Source organism: Columba livia, chromosome 2 (assembly GCF_036013475.1).
Source record: "Columba livia isolate bColLiv1 breed racing homer chromosome 2, bColLiv1.pat.W.v2, whole genome shotgun sequence".
Taxonomy (NCBI): domain Eukaryota; kingdom Metazoa; phylum Chordata; class Aves; order Columbiformes; family Columbidae; genus Columba; species Columba livia.
In genome coordinates, this window is record NC_088603.1 from 147,393,545 (window position 1) to 147,411,799 (window position 18,255).

The following is an 18,255-nucleotide window of genomic DNA, read 5'->3' on the forward strand; positions in this document are numbered from 1 at the left end:
TGTAAACACCATGGTTAGCTTCTATCTACTTTCAAGCCAAACTGGATTTCCCTGTCAGTGCACTTCCATTCATTATTTGTCAGTTTTAGACAAAATAGTTATTTTGATAAGCATCCGGATCCTGGGCTGCAGCTAAAGGTGTGGCACACATAAAAATATATTCAAAATAATAAGTTGAGTTTCAGCTGCTTTCATGAACTTACAGTGGAGGTCTGTGCAAGTGCTTTGCTTTTTCAGGCTATCTACTGCCTTTCATGTTACTGTGACCTATCATTTTCCTTGGTATTGTCTCAGTCATACTCATAAAGTGCCACATTTACCCATTCAAGTCACATAACAATTACTAGTCCCACATCCTATTAAAAACATGCTGCACATTCATACGAACATTCCCGGACCTTGCCTATGGCAGTGCAATAAAAGGTGGCCTTGGGGACTGGATTTATTTGAGCCCAACTCAGAGCCAACAGAGACGAAATTAGATTTTTGCTGCCCCAGGAAAATACATCTTCTTTTGTCCTCAGTGCTGCTGGTGGCACAAAAAATATTTTGTGGCACTGGCAGGATGAGTCCCAGGGGTGAGGAAGGAGAGGTTTTGATGGCAGGACCTCGTCAAGGGCTTTCATTACCCTTACGAAGTGTGATGTGACGAGAGATGTGCATAAACAAGGGAGGCAATTAGAGATGGATTATGTCTGCCAGCAGGTTTGGGTGAGCTGTGCCTCTCTCGTTCCCTCCAGCCTCTGCTATTGTGACCAAGATAATTTTGCTGGGGAGGAGGGTGGTTCCTGGGCCTTCAAACCACACTGACAGGGCCAGTCAACTATGTAAGGTGTAAAAGAATTGCTTTTTTATCCTCCCTTACCTTTACAACTCCTTTTGTTCCTCCCAAAACTCCCCAAATGATCTTTTTCATCTCTCGAATTTTTCCAAGTGCCGCATGAACTCAAGACCGGAATGGGCACAAAAGCAGGAGTAGGTAGAACAGGATTAGGCCACCACATGCATAGGGCTGCCCTGGGCAGCCACTGGATTTGCTATGACCAGAAAGGGATTTTGCTCATTCTTTGTAAGCATCAAGGTTGCCAATATGCAAGAAATAATTCTGCTGGCTGTAAAGCTCATGAAGATGGAACCATTACCATCAATCCCTTAATATTTCTTGCATTTCTGTTATGACTCCTGTTAAAATCAGATTTTGTAATTTCTAGAAATTCTTGGAGCTTTGATATCTATGATAATAATTTGGATGGTGACTGGTGTGTTGACGTATTTGGCCAGCATGAGGCTGCTACACCCTGATTATGATATTGATGCTACAGTGATGCTCATTACCTCTGCTTGCGCCGTGCTTGCCAACATCCTGTAAGTTACTTTGTTTTCCTCTCCATGTAACTTTTGTACCTTGAACCAGCTGCTGCACTTCAATAAGATACAATAGAGAGATATTGGCCTCGAAAATATTAAGTATTTATGAGTTTCATGAGAATGTGGGAAGGGGTAAAGAAGAGAGATTCTGCTTCTCACTCAAGGCTGCAGTTGCTCTCTTCCTTTCTGTTAGCTGCCACGCTGGGAAGGGAAATTATAAATGCACAAACTCCAGGAAGATTAATCTCTATCTCACTTTTTAGTACGTGTCAGAACATTCAAGAACTCCATAGAAAATGAGGCCTCATTCATTTCCCACTTCACAGACCTTTTTGTTTGTATAAAAAACACTAAATCACCTAGGAATTATCTGCTTAGTCACCCTGTATTTTTACCTAATGTTTCTGATTATACTGCTCAGCATTCAGAAGTGAGAGGACTGGCAACGCGTGCGACACCACTGCTTTCAGGAATGCAATAACCCCACTGATATTTTCAGCTTTTCATCTCTTGCAGACTAAGCCTGATTCTGCACCAGACCGGCCATGGGCACAGCCATGGGGCACAAGCCAGGGAACATGTGATGGCCCCTCTGGAAAAGGCAGCTCTGAGCAATGCCAGTCTGCGGGCAGCCTTTGTGCACGCCATCGGAGATCTGTTCCAGAGTATTAGTGTGCTAATTAGCGCTCTTATCATCTTCTTTAAGGTTAGTTTTATTAGTTTACTCGCCTTCCTTGCAATTAAGGATAACAGTTATTTTCATAGCATTGTGACACTATGTACCACGTAAATATTTTCTCTGTCTTAATGATAAACATTATAATTTAGTCAAAGACAATTATACTTATTCTTGGGAACTGAAATGACTGGTGGGAGTGTAACACTTGCCTCTTGATGTTTCAACGGCAAGGAGGATACTTTGGTGTGTCTCCATTTCTTTGTCTGTAGCCCCTTCATTCCCTGTGCTGAGGCTCCCTCACTGGCAACGGAGGTCAGTGCTCATTCTGTACTACAGGAATGAATATGTTATTCTTTGAGATTAACTAATTACAAATGGCAATAACCAACAATACTGAAATTAACAAAGTGATGTGTTCATATTTTTCTAGCCAGAATACAAAATAGCTGACCCAATCTGCACATTTGTGTTTTCCATCTTTGTTTTGGCAACCACCATCACCATTTTAAGGGATATTTTGATTGTGTTAATGGAAGGTAGGACCTGATTCCAGAATCAGTACAGCTATATTTTGGTTTTTATCTCTGTCTTGTTCTATAATGCTTATACTCAATGACAAAAGTATAATAGCATACTTCTGTATCAGTTTCCAATATTTTCATAATTCTGATCATACTTTAATCCTAATCACAATTTTGATCAATACTGTTTTCTACCATTGCAGTAAGAGATTTATACATATGCCAGCTTTCATAAAAATCTGTGTACTGTGTTAACTAAAACTGAGTTGCTTTTGGTTTTTGTCTGTGTAGCATTGCTTTTTATCACCCCGTTCACATATAAGAAGTCTACTCACTTTGTTCATTGTGTAATTCCTTTACCCATGTGAAATACCAGCCTTTGCCAAAAAAAAAAAAAAAGGTAAAAGAAAAAAAAAAAGGAAAAGACTGTGCTTTGAACTGTATCTGTGAAATAGGCTGAGTGCAAGAAGCAGAAGTTTAAAAGATTTTTAGTTATGCCAATCCAGAAAAACAAGCCAATGGAGCTTTCCAGTTGTGTTCAGGTGTGAGGGAATAAACAATTCTCAGGACACCAGCGGCAAGAAGAACTGGGCTTAGCAATTTTTAATCCTGTCAGCTGCAGGCCTGAACATTTGATTTGCAAGGCCAAATGACTTGAGCAGTCATAGATGCATGTTCTTGCCTTCCTTACACTGAATAATATAGTGCAACCTCTTTCTGAGCTATGAAGATGTAAGGATTAAAATGAAAACTAGCTCTAAGAGTATAGGTTTTGAGTAGATACAGGTTACACAGCAAAACTGCATGGCTAATTACTTCTCTCTTTGCACCTACTTCTGTTTCAAGAAAGAAAATTTCCAGTTTTGTTTTACAGTAAAGCTTCATTCTAGAGTTGGTTTGCTTTCAGTGATTGTGAGATAGAGACACATTTGTGTGGAAGTGTACCTAGACAGAACACTGCAACCGACTGTATCTTGGCTGCTAAAAAAATAAGATCTCTTGATTACTGAAAAAACATCAAACTACCAGGAAGGCCTGGCAGCCCCTGGCACTCAGGGGTCTCTTTCTCAGAGTGGTGATTCCCAAATTCTGTAGGCGGTGCTGACGTGCCAAAATTGGGAATGTTTATTCCCCTCTGCCACAAGCCATGTCACGCTGTCCTGCTGGGGGGGTCTCTGAAGTGAGTCTCCTGCCTCCTAGGTAGCATATTCTGCCCAGTAGTTTCTCAAGAGAAACTGGATGTTGGAGCAGGAATTGGAGGTGGCTGTCACCCCATGCATCCCGTCTGTCCTGGGGTGTCAGCCCCACTGCCCTTGTGGCTGACTGTGTCACACAGGCACTGACTGTCCATGGTTTTCTCTGAAAAGTGTGTGTATGTCAGCATCATATTCTACTAAGTCAGTACTCCATATAGCATATCATTCTTGTAATAAATGCATAGGACAAAGCATACAACACTGAGGTCATTAACTATTACAAATAATTATCAGTTATGGTATCAAAGATGAAATTAATCAATACTGTGCTTATCATTATTATACTTCATAAATGGTGGTATAAAAGAGTATTTTTTGGTTTACTGATCCTAGTGAAGTATGATGAAGATAACTGTTCAGGTGGGCATAGAGGTGCATTTCCAAACTCCCACATCCCACTCCCGGGTCAAATTTGCATTTAGATTAAACTCTGAATTTCACATTGCAGCTCACCCTATTGCAATTGTCCTCATTCTGAATAAGGGTCATCACCACAAGCATTTTTTGTAAGAAGGCTTACCTAGGAACACATTCACCGATCTGCTCAGTAACTAGATCTGGGATCTGATCTCATCTAAGATTCCTGAGTCAAATAATTTTAATCTTTATGTTTGTCTTTCCCTCTGCTAAACAGGTGCTTCTGTATTGTGTAAATATTTTGAGGATAATCTCTCAGAGGTGCTCAGGTGATGCTATAAAATCTGCACTCACAAAAGATGTTGGTGCAAAAGTAGGACGTGATCTGGCTAAACAGCTCACTTCCCTGTGTAAACTGGACCTTCAGAATATATCCTAAGACATGCATGAGTCTCATTCTTCCATGGAGGAGTATAAAACAAGGGATAAGTTTACATTTCACAGTGAACTCTGAAATAGAGAGGCTTTCCAAAGCATTAAGTATTTTTATAAGAACTATACCTATAACCAAATAAAAGTTCATTATGCATTTTACTCTAATGATCCTAATTCTTATGTCTTTAAAATATTTTTCCACCAATTTCTCCTTCTAAGGAACATCAAAAGGATTTGCTTATGATGCAGTGAAAGCAAGAATTTTAGCAGTTGAGAAGGTGGAGTCTGTTCACAACCTTCATCTTTGGTCTCTGACAATGAATCAAACTATTCTATCTGCTCATGTTGCCACAGGTCAGTAAATTTCTGTGAATAGGGAGTAAGTATTCAGCTGCTGACGAGTAAAGGTCAGTCTCTCCTGACTGGCATACAACTGCCTGTATATTTGTTGCTTGTTAAAACAAATGTCATCATTTTGTTGGAACAATATAAACAACAACAACAACAAAATCTCTCAAATCCTCCTCCCAGAAATCTTGCCAACAAAACAGAGACCTCTACTTAGCCCAAAACTTGAAAACTGTAGATGTTGTGAAGCAAGGAAGTAAACTACAAGATATTTTAAATACATTAGAAGAATTAGACCCAGTCTGGACTTTTCTCATGCTATCAAATAATTTTGGGAGTGGATTTGTCAGACTTGAAAACTGTTGACCCATATGAGAAAACCTTGCAGGAAAAATCTTCATTTCTGATGCATCTCTAGCTGAAAAACAATCTTTAAAGCATAGCGTGGAGGGCAGAGGTAACTCCAGGGGAACAGCTCATCTTCAGTTGTTGTTTTTTTTTTTTAATGTAGTCCTTATCCCTGTTGACAAATCGTCCACTACTCAAATCAATTTTCTTATCTGTTTTCTTTGTACATGTTAGGTTTTTTTAAGGAAAAAGTCCACTTGTGTTTGGCCAAGAACAGATTCAGAGGCCAAGTCCTTCATGGAGCTCCTGCTTCCCAAATACAGTGGGTCTGCCGGCCCCCCTAAACGCTTGGCATTGTTACTACCTGACTGGATGAACTAATCTCCATTAAGTATTATAGTTTTCCTCCAGTCTTCTGCCAAACTGCACTTATTTGGTGACTGATCTTAGCTCAGCTCTTGCCAAAATTGTATATTCCAACCACATTTGAATGAACAAACTTTCACCGATGTGCAGGTTCCCAAAAGGAAGAAAAAAAGGACAAGAAACACTTCTCCAAACAAACTTCTTGTTTGAAGTTTACAAGTAATTTCTGCCAGTAAACACTTACTATTCTATAAAGTATTGTATTATATCATATGCATTTTGATTATTTTGTGCTTGCTATCTATAGCTAACACAGCGGACAGCCAGAAGATTTTAAGAGACGTTACTCAAGCCCTGTTTGAGCACTACAGCTTCCACTCCATCACCATTCAGATGGAATCTGGAGAGGATCAGAAACAAGACTGTGTCTTCTGCCAAGAACCTAGGGATTAAAGGGAGCAGTTTGCTGTGCCAAATAACAATCACCCCTCTTACAGGTCAATGGAGACTGTACGAGTTGGTTGCATGTAATTGATTAACAACAAATGGTAATTAACTGAACTAAAAGGCCTTGCCCCTGCGAGCAGTGCATGGACCTTTATTTGTTGGAACTATCTACCAGGAAAGAACACATATTAGGCCCATCCATTAGCTAGATTACCTGTCCATCAACAGTTACTTTCAATTACAAGAGAAAGTATCAAATTATTCTTGACTAGAGCAGCAGATTGGCACTAAAGCAACATTTAAGAGTGCCTGTTTGTAATCACAGGTAACAAAAAACTAATCAACCTTCAAATTACCAGCAGACCAATTATCACAAAATGTAATGAAATGTAAGTTAGTTGTTAGCAAAGCTCAACATTTACTCAGGATAAAAGAAAATTTAAATTAGCACAAGGGATGAAGGGATCTGGGAAAGAAAGAGATGGTGGCCTGTGCTTTCCCTGCCTTTTGGCAGACACTCCTCCTCCTGCATATTAAAGGAAATATCCAATGTGCACCATATTCTGCTGTGTGAATCACAAAAGGGTTCACATTTGGCAAGTAGGTCTTTGGTTTTTAGCTAGCCCCATGTGTTTTTCAGCTAGCCCTCAGCCAAACCCTTTTCTACCACACACGGGCAGTATTCTCCACTATCAAGACAACCCATAAATCATACCACACTGCATGATAAGTTGTGATGGAACATTTGTAGTGGATTTTGGGTCTCTGTGTCACAAAGTACCACTGGGTCTTGACAAAATAGATCAGATACTCCTAGAAAAGGAAAAAAAACCCAAACCAAAACAAAACAAAAAACCCCACACAAACAAACAACAACAAAAAAAACCCCCACACAAACACACAAAACAAACAAACAAAAAACACAAACACAAAACAAACAAAAAAAAAAACAAAACAAAAACAAAAAACACAAAACAAAACAAAACAAAAACAAAATAGGACAAGGAAAGACTGTGGGCCATTGTGGACATCACATCATCACATCTAGTGTCCTTTGTAGTATGGCTTGTGGACTGTAACCCAGTAATGCTACGTCCCTGGAGTTATATCAGATAGTTAAAAAACCCCTTGGCATATCACACAGTCATTCACTGTACAGGGAAGAGACATGCCTCTCCTTCAGCCAGCTAATTCCCAGATTCATTAATAGGATGATTTAAATCTTCCTCTTCTGCATACCTGGCAATGGTTACTGCAGAACTGGGAACAAAGAGTCAGGCCTTGCTGCAGTGCCTCTATTTTTGCCCAACCAACAGAATTAAACTCTCACCTGTTCACAAAACCAAGGGTTGCACTTCAAAATGTGTGCTTGACTGCTTCTGCACAAAACAGCTTCAGTTCTGCCCTTGGCCATAATAGTGCAGCTTCACTTTCCATGCAGAACTAGATGTAATGTTTTCCCACTCCACTCTCCCCACTCCCACAGCTGTAGGGCATATTTTATTAACAGGTTTGTTAGAACAGAATAAAGTATGTGATACCGAGCGGTACTGAGTTTCTAGGCTGACAGCTGGAAAGAGCATTGTGTTATTAGGGTTATAAAGAGGCCTTGCTTTTTAGGGAATTCAGTTTTATTTGCAATAGGTTCACATTAGTTTTCTACTTTATCATCCTAAGGAGATTAGAATTTATTATTATATTAGGGGCTTTTGGCTATGGATAATACATAACTATGCGATGATAGATTGATGTATTAAGCTGGCATTTGTTACCTGGTAGGGGGAACAAGAAATTATTTTGCCTTGTGAAGGCATCCCAGAAGATCTTAGTCAGGCAAACCTCCCACTGAAATCAGATAAGGTATTAAAACACAACACCCGCTAAGAATTTCATGAGTATCTCATTATTTACTGGCTTGAAAGAACTGAGAACATAGCAGTGGTGTTCAGTACAGTGATAAACACAATTCTTGCCCTTTACAGCAGAAACTCCAGAAGACAAGACACCAATAAATCAAAGCACTGTAAGAAACCCTAAATGAAGAAATAAACTTGCATTTTGGCCAGTTTCTCTGATGGTATAATTTAGCACAGTTGCACCCTACCAGAAGCAATTCAGCTGTACTTGTTAGGTAACCTGAGCATCCTTTTCATTAGTTAGAGAGGACAAATTGATAGTGTGGCCCTCATATGAAAAAAAGTGTTTCAAAATGTTTTGAATGAGGACACAGACCTGGGAATAGGGAATTTTGGGGGACAGTTTTATGGTGAAGGACAATTTAAAAGATAATGAGTGGGTAACAGAAACATCCATATAGAACACAGATTCAGTTCCGAGATTTAGGCTGAGGTGAAGATAAAGACCAGAAATTTGAGAGTAAATATTGATCGTGGAAGAAATTTAAACAGATAAGTGACATGGTCCACCAAGAAATCTATGCTGAGTAGCAGAGTGTGAAAAAGCTGGATGGAAAGAACAACACAAGAGCGGATGGAAAAAAGAAGATTCAGCAACTGTGACCAGGACTGATAAGGCTGTTGTCCAAATGAATTGAAAGGATGGGGAAGTCTTTCGTTCCATTTTGGAGAAAGGAACAGTGAAATATAGAGATGTGAGAAAAGAAGGAGTGAATCCAAAATAATGTTTCTTAATAAAAGGGAGGGAGGGAATGTTGTAAAGAAAAGAAGATTTAAGAAGGAAGTGGGGTAGCAGCTGCCATCCACCGTAATCCCAATGATCCACGAGACCCTCAGAAAAGTATCTTGGGTATGTAACCAGTAGAGGTCAGAGCAGGAATGAGGAGGAAGGGGAGAAGTTTGGGTTTGTTAGAAGCAGTAGACCTTGTATTTCAGGTGAAAGAATTTAACCATGTATCTTTAGCAAAATCTAGAGACCGTGCAGGTGTCTCTACTTTCTGTCATGGAATTTACTCTAGCAGGCCACTTTAGCAAAAACACTGCAATGGCTTATGAAAACCTAAGGGAATTTTGCCTAAATAAGATAGATTGAAGATTAATTTAGAGCAAATATTTACCTGCAGTTACAAATATTGCTATAAGGAGCTGAATCTTTAATGTTTCCACAATGTATATGAATATAAAATGTATATTTGTTTTTAATCCCCATCTAGTCTGATTTTCAGGGATATTATCTTGGTATGAAGTTGTTTTCAGAACACTGTCTGACTGGCTGGTGAGGATTTCTGCAGAAATGATACTGCGATATACAGAGGCCAGAGCTGAGAAACTTCTAGAACTCTCCGTATTTATTAACTTTACATCCTTTTGATTTTTTGCAGAATAACTATAAGAAAATTGACAAAAAATTACTATCTCTAAATCACTCTTGAAACTACTGTGAAAGAGAAAAATATTTGTCACATAAGTGGTCTGTTTTCCATGTCTGACCTGTTTTCCACATCTGACCAATTTTCGCTGGAGTTCAGTTCACGTGGGTTTACTGGCTAACACTGGAATTTTATGTACATAAGTATATTCATCTTCCTCTAAATTTTAATGTAGCCATTTTTCAGCTTGTAAATTATATAGTTCTCCATTTCCCAAAAAGCACTCTCTCTTTTTCACTTTCCACACAAAATCTAACACATTGATCAGAGTATGAGAATAAGGAGTTTGTAGAAGCTCAAGACCTTTGGAGTAGAAACCATGAAACAGGAAAATGCAAAGCCAGACTTTCCTCATTCAGCACTAAGAGCCTAAGTGCCGATATTAGGCTGAGATGACCATCAAACAATGACAGAAATATTTATAATTATTCAAACTAGAAACAGTTAAGGCACAAATATGTCATTACATCAACAGAATAATCCCTCAATGTAACTACAGTTGTAGACATCATCCTATGTTCTCCTGTCTGAAATGGGAAGTGATTATGAGAATGAGGATTATATTACCTGCTTACTGTGAGACATCAGGACAGTAATTCAGCATCTCCAGAGGAAGGCCAAGCAAGATGTCCCAGTCCTGTCCATGGCAGCAAACGGTAGCCTAAGCAACAAGGACTGTGTAGGCCTACAATATCATTTTTAACAGGGTCATGAGGTTGTATCAAACAATTTTGGCTCTGTTTTCTCCTCTGTTGTAAAAGCTAGCTTCCTCAGTGCCTTTCCCTCAGCTGTAGCTTTTTCATCCCCTTTGGCTATTTTCCCCTTCTAGTCTCTGCTCTCCTATTTTTCCCCACTTGTCTTTTTTTCAGTAATGCCTCAACTGGCTGCCTATTCAAATTTCAATGCCAGCATGATATTTATCACATATCCTTTCTGCTAACAGCCCTTCCCATTCTCCTTCAGCCTGGGTGGTTAGATAAAAGCTCCTCAGAAATAAACTGCCTTTTGCTCCATGTTTGTTGAAAACATGGTATAATGAACCATCTTTTTCATTTGACTCTACAATAAAGACAGGGACTTAACAAAAAAAAACCCAGCCATTCCAAACATCACATATTGGCCCATGTCAAGCACTACTATATATTTACTTTGTATTAAAGTTATTTAGAACTTTCACAGCCAAAAAATCATCTGAGCTAGCTCCAGCTTAAGGTACTCTTTCATGTTCTCAAGCCTGCTGATAATCTCTTTCAGCTAAGAAAAATAAAATCCTTTCCCACCTGAGTATACACAGTTTAAGCAAGCAAGGAATTAGAGACATCCAGTTGCTTAACTGCCTCCTTTGACTTCTCTCTGCTTGGACTTAGCGTCAGACCGTCAGTGTCCAGCAGGAATGCACCGCAGAGGAGCAGCCCACTGCTTTGGGGAGCAGCCCAACCAGAACAGTGGCTGGAATGGAAGCACAACAGAGGGTTTTTTCACATGGTTACTGGTGCACGTTCAGAATTTTCCATCCCAGTTTTTATGTTGATGAGAAACATGTCTGCTTTTCACTAAAATCTTGGGGTTTGACTTTTAATTTAAAAAAAAAAAAAAAGGATGAAAATAAATGAATGAATAGAAGTTAGAAATTTTGCATTGTGAAATATTTCTGGTGGCATCAGAAGCCTTTTACCCCATGGCTTGCACTCTCCTCTGACAGCAGGGCTCACTACCTGCCTCATGCTCTGCCATGAGGTGCTGCCTCTCTTTACCACACACCAGAGAAGCTGCCATGACATGCAATGTAAGGTGTCCTGCTGTGACAGATGCCATATGACTGGTTGCACGCTATAGCTATGAGCTTCTCAGCTATGGGGACTCCTCCTGAATTGCACGGGCAGACTGATCATCCAGCTTTCAGTGAAGCACTTATTTTTTCCTGCTGTGTAGTTGCATTACATACTAATTTGCTTATTGGAGACTGAAGCTGACTGGAGCAGTTTGTGGAGCTTCTGTCTAAAAGAGAAAGAGCAGGAATTCATTAATCATGGCACAACTTGCTAGTCCACAGGAAGGCACAAGGCACTCTGGGCTAGCTCCTGGACTAGGCAATAATTCTGATGTCAAACCGCTTGGAACTGGTGCGCTTCCCAGCAGCAGTGTTCAACCTGGATCTTTAACTTTTGGCTCCTGCCCTGCTTTCTCATTTGCTGACAGACAATTGATAGAAATGCTTTGAAGGATGTTCTATGCTTTGAAGGATGTGATGCACTTTGAAGGAACAGCAGAAACTTAGCTTATGAGGACATCACATCTAGCCCTCCTCTGCCATAGAGACGCTTTTGCAAAAGCAGATCCTTTGTAGGAAGCAAGAAAAGAATGATAAAGACATAAATGGGAAATCCTGTGGGTTTCAATGCTATTGCAGTGCCAAGCACTTGGGAAATGGCTGGGAACAAGCTGAAGAGCGGTACGCTGCCTGCAAAGGGGTGCCTTCCCCCTCAATATGCATGAGCAGCAGTGACAATTCTGCAGGAGTGCCAATGGGAGAGGAGCAGGAATGTGAAATGAAATTTAACAGCTCCCTCTGCCCTTTAAACTACACTTCCAGAATTAAATGCAGAATCAGGGATCATAAAAAAAATGTTCTCTTAAAAAGAATAGAGTTTTGACATTCTCTGAGTACTTTCTTCACTGTGAGTGTTCTTAAGAATCGATCAGGCACACTCATTTCTACTGTGTATTAGCAGAAAATAGTTGGTCGTCCATTAGTCCGCCACTGAGTTTCAATTGAAAAGATATGACTGAAAGCTGGTATTAGCTGTGACAGAGAGGCTTAAGAACCATGTAGGCTTCAATATTGTATAAAAGATGTGAGTCAATAAGGCTTTTCAACAGTAGTTTAATGTCATTAATATGTATTCTCCTAGCACACAAAGTTTGTAGCAGGCACAGCTCAGGTTCCTATGGAAAAGGGTGGTCTGTTCTACCTGGACTGGGCAGAACAGGGACCAGAGAGGGAAAATTATGTGGAAAGTCAGGGTGATTTTGCTAAAGTCACATCTGAGGTCCACCGTGAAGGCTGTTAGGAAAACCAGCTTTCTCTGTGCGTGCTCTAATGCCCTGCCCAGGAACAACAGACACACAATCATATACCCATTAGCACTTACCTGTACAGACTGGGTTGCATTGAACAGTTTCTTTAATATTATGGGAAAGAAGACAGGAAAATCAGAAAGGATACACCCTTAATAATAATAATAAAAAAAAAAAAGACATCAAACACAAGACACGTGGAGAAAAAAAAAGAAAAAGCCTCTTATAAAGCTGCTACTAGAAGTGTGTATTGGACAACATGACCTTAATTGCCCTGAAACTCTATTTTTTAGTGACATGTCCACTTAAGCAGACTGACTTTGAGGACAACCAAAGGTGTGCCTTTTTGCCTTGGGGGAGAAAGTAGTCTAACAGGAGAAGAGATTTACCGTCCATGATCCCTGTGTTACATCTCCGATACAATGTCCAAGCAAACGAGTAAGCCTGCATAGAGACAACATGTCTAGTCAGGGAGACAGAGAGGAATGAACATGGTATTTGTCTTCATCCAAACGATATAAAAAACATGTTATATTATCATGGTTATGTCCCTTCCCTTCTCTAGCAAAAAAAATGTCGAAGACCTACCCAGCCAGGCACATATTCTGAGCCTGGGCTGCAAATATTAGCCACTTTTTTGACTACAAACAAGAAAAATGAAGCTTTCTTTTTATGATTCACTAAATGGTGAGAGGACACACCCTGTCATGGAACAATAAATTCAAGCTTAAATCCCGAGGCTGGAAAGAAAGATTTTATCTTTCCTGATGTAATTCTTCAAGTAACTTTTAAATTTCCCCAGAGTATTTTAAGGCTCAGCTAACACAGTGTTATTCCATACAATATTTGCCTGTAGAATACTATATTTTGTTTCATATTTTCACTTCTGTAATTCCAATTCTTCTGTAACACAGAAAAACCTTTTAATCAGGCCTGGCTTATAGTAACGGAGGTGAATCCCCGCTGACCAACTTGGCGTAAATCCCCATGTTCCCTGCAAGAGAGGAGTGCATGAAAAAGAAATATTCCCACCATTTTTGGACAAGGGCATAGAGGAAATTAGTCCTGGCTTTCCAGATCCTGTCTTCGCAAACATCACTCATGGCCCAAGTCTCATGTCTCTAATGTCACTGCATCCCTGAGGAGCTCACCTGTAGCTAGTCATTAGCTGTGGGCTCATCAGGTGTCTGTACTTTGGGCCTCAAATCCCCAGGAGGGGTGTGTTTCCCTGTTAGTGGTTGTACAGTTGGGAAATCCTGAGAGCACAGCAGCTTTTATTCCTCCTTGTCACCCCTCTCCTTTTGTGGTTATCCTGCTTGGAAACTACCTGAGCATCAGCCATGGGATGAGGTTTCAGCTCTTTGGAAAGCCTCCACCGGCACCTGGTAAGGATTCTCTCTCGTGAAGATGTCATTTACAGTGAACACCAGGGATCAAATATGTTCTGCATAGCCACTGCACAGCATCTCATTTACAGCCTTCCTTTCTCCAAAACAGGGTTAATTGAACAATGAAGCACTGATGAAAACACTTTTTAAAAAAATCAGTGGAATTATTAACTACTAAAAACTGGCAAAGCACTAGGAAGCTTCTTTGATTATTTTTCAATTTATGTAACAAAACATTATTGAGAGGAAAGAATATAATCAATACTGAGTATCATTATAGCTAGCTGTGCAGCAATTTAATGCTAGAAATGGATTAAGGTGACAAGAAAAGTCAATGCAGTCTTAAATTAAAGGTGAGGAAAGTCAATGAAAAGTCAAAGCTGGTTAGGAGTCCATCAAGTAATAGAAACTAAAGCTCTGGTAAGTACAAAGTGCCTCAGTAACCTTACCGTATCACCATAGCTCTATGTTTTACATGTTCTTTCAGAAGAGTAACTGGGTATATATTTGTTCTCAGTTTGAACAATTAAACTGTTTGAATTCATTGGGTTATTTCAAAGAGGATTTGCGAAAGGAAAGAAATCTGTTATCTTTTTTTGTTTAGCAAATAAAAAGGTGGAGTTTTCCCTCTGGGTTTTATTTTTACTTTAGAAAAGTCTTTATTTATTTTTTTTTTTTTTTTTCCCTGAAAGAATCTACAAATTAAACTCACTGGAGAATAAACAGGATTATAACATTACTAGTACCACAGGAGGCACCTTCAGTTAAATAAGGGAGAGATTTTTTTACTTGCAGTTTTTGCTTAAATTGGGGCTTTGTTTTGTTGTATTAAAACATACAATACAGAGAAATGTCCTCTGCATTCCGGCAACACCTCTGCCTTTAATTCTCTGGAGGTTTATAAACCCTCTGATAAACTGAGAAAGTACAATCTAGTCTTGCTTTTATTTTTCGAACCAAAAGTAACCTGTGTCTCTGAATTCTGTCATGCTACTCAAAAACAACCCCTGTGTGCTGTTGACAGGTTCTGCTCATGAGTCCTTGAATTCTCATACTCTTACTAGAATATAAGGCTGACCAGAAGAGACTGAAATTGGACAACTTATTATGGTTTATACACTAATATCTTGAACAGCTGTTGAGATTTGAACATTTCTTAAACTTTGATCAGTTCATTACAGGAACTAAGTCTATTTTTTGCTAGTAACGAGGAAAAACCATACAGATGAGTGGGCTGGGTTCTAGGTCTTTGGTTCTCAAAGTGATGTTTTTGTAGTTTCACTTTTGATGATACTGGAGCTTCAAGTTATGTGCCAAGCTACCTTTCAGTGTTCAGTCAGATGACCTGGAAAATCTGTTTCATCTGTCTTGCAATTGTCAGTATCTGAGACATCAGACAGAACTTTCTCTTGCTTTTAGCATCTCCCAGGTGTGTAACAGAACTTGAAGGAACTCGCATCTTTTGGGGACAGACAGTTGTTTCAGTGCAGGCTTTGCTCCCCTGATGCTCAGCACTTACCCCACTTGGTAGAACATCTGTAGTAGTCACAGTTGCACATGCTCTGCTAAAATACCATGTTTAACAAAGCTTCTTTATCTAGGCACAGTCTGTAATATGAAGATGTGCGAAGCTGCCCTCAACCTCCAGGACACAGAGGTGGTATTTCAAAACGCAGCGCTTTGTCACATGAAGTAACAGTAGATCTGCATTGAAGTGTAACTCACGTCTTTCTGTCTCTGTAGACAACTGAACTTTCTGACAAACAGGAGAGACTGAAATCTCTGCCATCACTGGACACGGATAGGAGGCAAAGCATTTAGCACACTGGACAGAAATTTTGGGGCTGCCAATGTTCAGTTTTGTTTTACAAACAACTCCTTGCACCACAAGACCAGGAGATAAAAAGAGTTGTAACAGATCTAGCCTTTCAGTGTAGTCTTGCCAACTTCACTGACTCCTCTGACTGGCATGGTTAGAACTGCAACTTCAAATGATGTTAGCTTTTATTCCAACAGCCAAAGAGCTCAATGCAGTGTTTGTGTGTCTAGTCCCCACAGAAACCCAGGGAGAAGATTTGCAGGTACAAGACTTCAGGACTCAGCTTGCTCGCTGATTGTTTATCTGTTATTCTGCTGATCACTAACAAGTGTATACACAGGAAAGCCAATAAGCCATGGTCAGGTCATAAGCTATGATTCATTTACGTACTATTCTTGTAGTGGAATATGTGGGAGATGTTTGAAGTCAATTGAATTGGTAGCATTGCTCTCTAGCAGTGAAATACATACTGCTATTTAGGGGTAAACACCTAGCAGAAAGTAACTTCAGTAACAACAGCCATCAGACTGGATTCATTGATGATGGTTGTGTGAAAGGGTCTCTTTAAAATGACCTATCCATACCTACTTTTTTCTATGCTGAAATCAAATCCAAGCTTGCCTCTATGTTTTTGCCATGTCCAGATGAGATAGCGAAGCATGGAGTGCTCCTGGGCCTGTTTCAGTGTGCCTCTGTGGCAACGGTATCACCAAGTTGTAGCATCAGTGAGAGATGTGTCTTGGTCTCTGTGCTCTTGCAGAAAGCACTCATAAACCTGAGAGTACTCTTCTTATAAGGGCATCCAGAAGATTTGGCCTTGAGAAAAATAAGTGGTGCTAAGAAAGCCGATTAGCAAAGTATTTAGCAATTTTTGTTGCTTAAGGGAAGATATAGAAACGAGAGAGGGACATGCCAACTTTAATGAGATGTTCCTGCACCAGAGTTTTGCAGAGATTTTGAAGTTCATGGGTTTTTGAAGAGTCAGGTCTATACTTCTGTTAATATTGTTCTCATTTAACCTTGCCTTCATAATCAAACTAAAATTGAATGAGTTTTCAGTCCAGAAATCCATCACATACACATGGTGTTCTAATCTTACTTGCACACCAAGGGAATATGTTTCTCTAGCTAAATCCCTAACACAACATTGCACAGATAACTTGACAGCTTAGGTAACAAACATAATTTGGGCTGGTGAACGTGTATGGGTAGTGTGGAGAAACATAATAAAATAAGAAATAGGTTCATACAGGAGGGAAAAGAGTGCCGTGAATTATTCTGCTGTATAAATATTTCCTTCAGCTGCTACCGTGCCAGTGTGGAATGACATTGCACCGAGATTAATCTGAAAAACAGAGTAGTGCTTAGTTCTTAAAAGAAAATCCAGGTGAAATTCTCTCAGGCCTTATCTACTCCCATTTAACTCATTGATATATTTCCCTCTGACTTTAGAAGAAGTAGGATTGGTGGCAGCAGAATTTTTATATTTTTATTATTTTTTTATGGTTGCACGAAATGGCCTTAGCCAGTTTCTCTATTACTCCTAAGGGTCTAAACCAGCAGCTGCAGCTGAAACACACAGCATTTCCCAAAACCTCCACAGACCTTACCCCTTCACTTGAAAAAACCCATAAACCTTAAGGATCATAGCACAGAAACAAACCTTTTATGCTTCAAATGCTGGATTTAGCCATCACCAGTGGTTTGGCCGTTCAGTCTCTTCCTTTTGCCTGAGTGTGGTCTGGGTATTGCTCAAGACTAACAAGACTCAAGCAGGTCACTGTAGCAGAAGCTGGGAGCAAGGCTTGATTCTCCTCCCTCCCATTTCCTCTCTACTGACACTTCAGAAAAAGAGTGTCTCAAGGTGCAGAGATCACAAGTCATTGAATCATCCAATGAAAACATATTGTTGACCTGACTCATAAACTCACAGAATAATTTAGGTTGAAAGGGACCTGTGGAGGTCACCTAGTCCAACCTACTGCTCAATGCAGGCCTAATTAGAGTAGACTGCTCAACTCTGGTTGAGTTTTAGATCTCTTCACAACCTCTCCAGGCAACTTATTGTGATGTTTGATCACTGTCACAGTAAAAGTTTTCTTTATATCAAAGAGGAATTTCCTGAACTTCTTATTGGGTCTGTTGCCCTCTGACTTGTCCCTGTGCACCTCTGAGAAGAGCCTGTCTCTGTCTTCTCTGCATCCTCCCATTAGGCAGTTGCAGACAGCAATAAGATCTCCCTGAGCTGTCTCTTCTCCCATCTGAACAAACCCAGCCCTCAGCCTCTATTCCTACAACCCATGCTCAAGCCCCTGAAGGTATTGGTGGCCTGTGCATCGACTCATTCCAGTCTGTCAATGTCTTCTTGTATGGAGGAGTCTGAAATCATAATCACAAACAAGTCCTTCACCAAAGGAATGAGCCTCTGAAGAATGATGAAGTTTCAGCAGAAACTTTGGGGTCCAGTGTCAGAATTTTCTGTAGTCTTATATCAAGACA

General features: G+C 39.9%; 1 protein-coding gene across 1 annotated transcript in view; it reads left to right on the plus strand.

Moving 5' to 3' along the window:
* Positions 1 to 14,905, plus strand: part of SLC30A8 (solute carrier family 30 member 8) — a 30,773-nt gene extending 15,868 nt beyond the window's left edge. The window contains exons 4-8 of the mRNA XM_065054296.1: positions 1,212 to 1,365; positions 1,885 to 2,074; positions 2,478 to 2,583; positions 4,836 to 4,970; positions 5,986 to 14,905. Of these exons, the coding sequence (XP_064910368.1) occupies positions 1,212 to 1,365; positions 1,885 to 2,074; positions 2,478 to 2,583; positions 4,836 to 4,970; positions 5,986 to 6,131 (731 nt within the window). The 3' untranslated portion in view covers positions 6,132 to 14,905. The remainder of the gene's footprint in view (positions 1 to 1,211; positions 1,366 to 1,884; positions 2,075 to 2,477; positions 2,584 to 4,835; positions 4,971 to 5,985) is intronic.
* Positions 14,906 to 18,255: the final 3,350 nt, after the last annotated feature.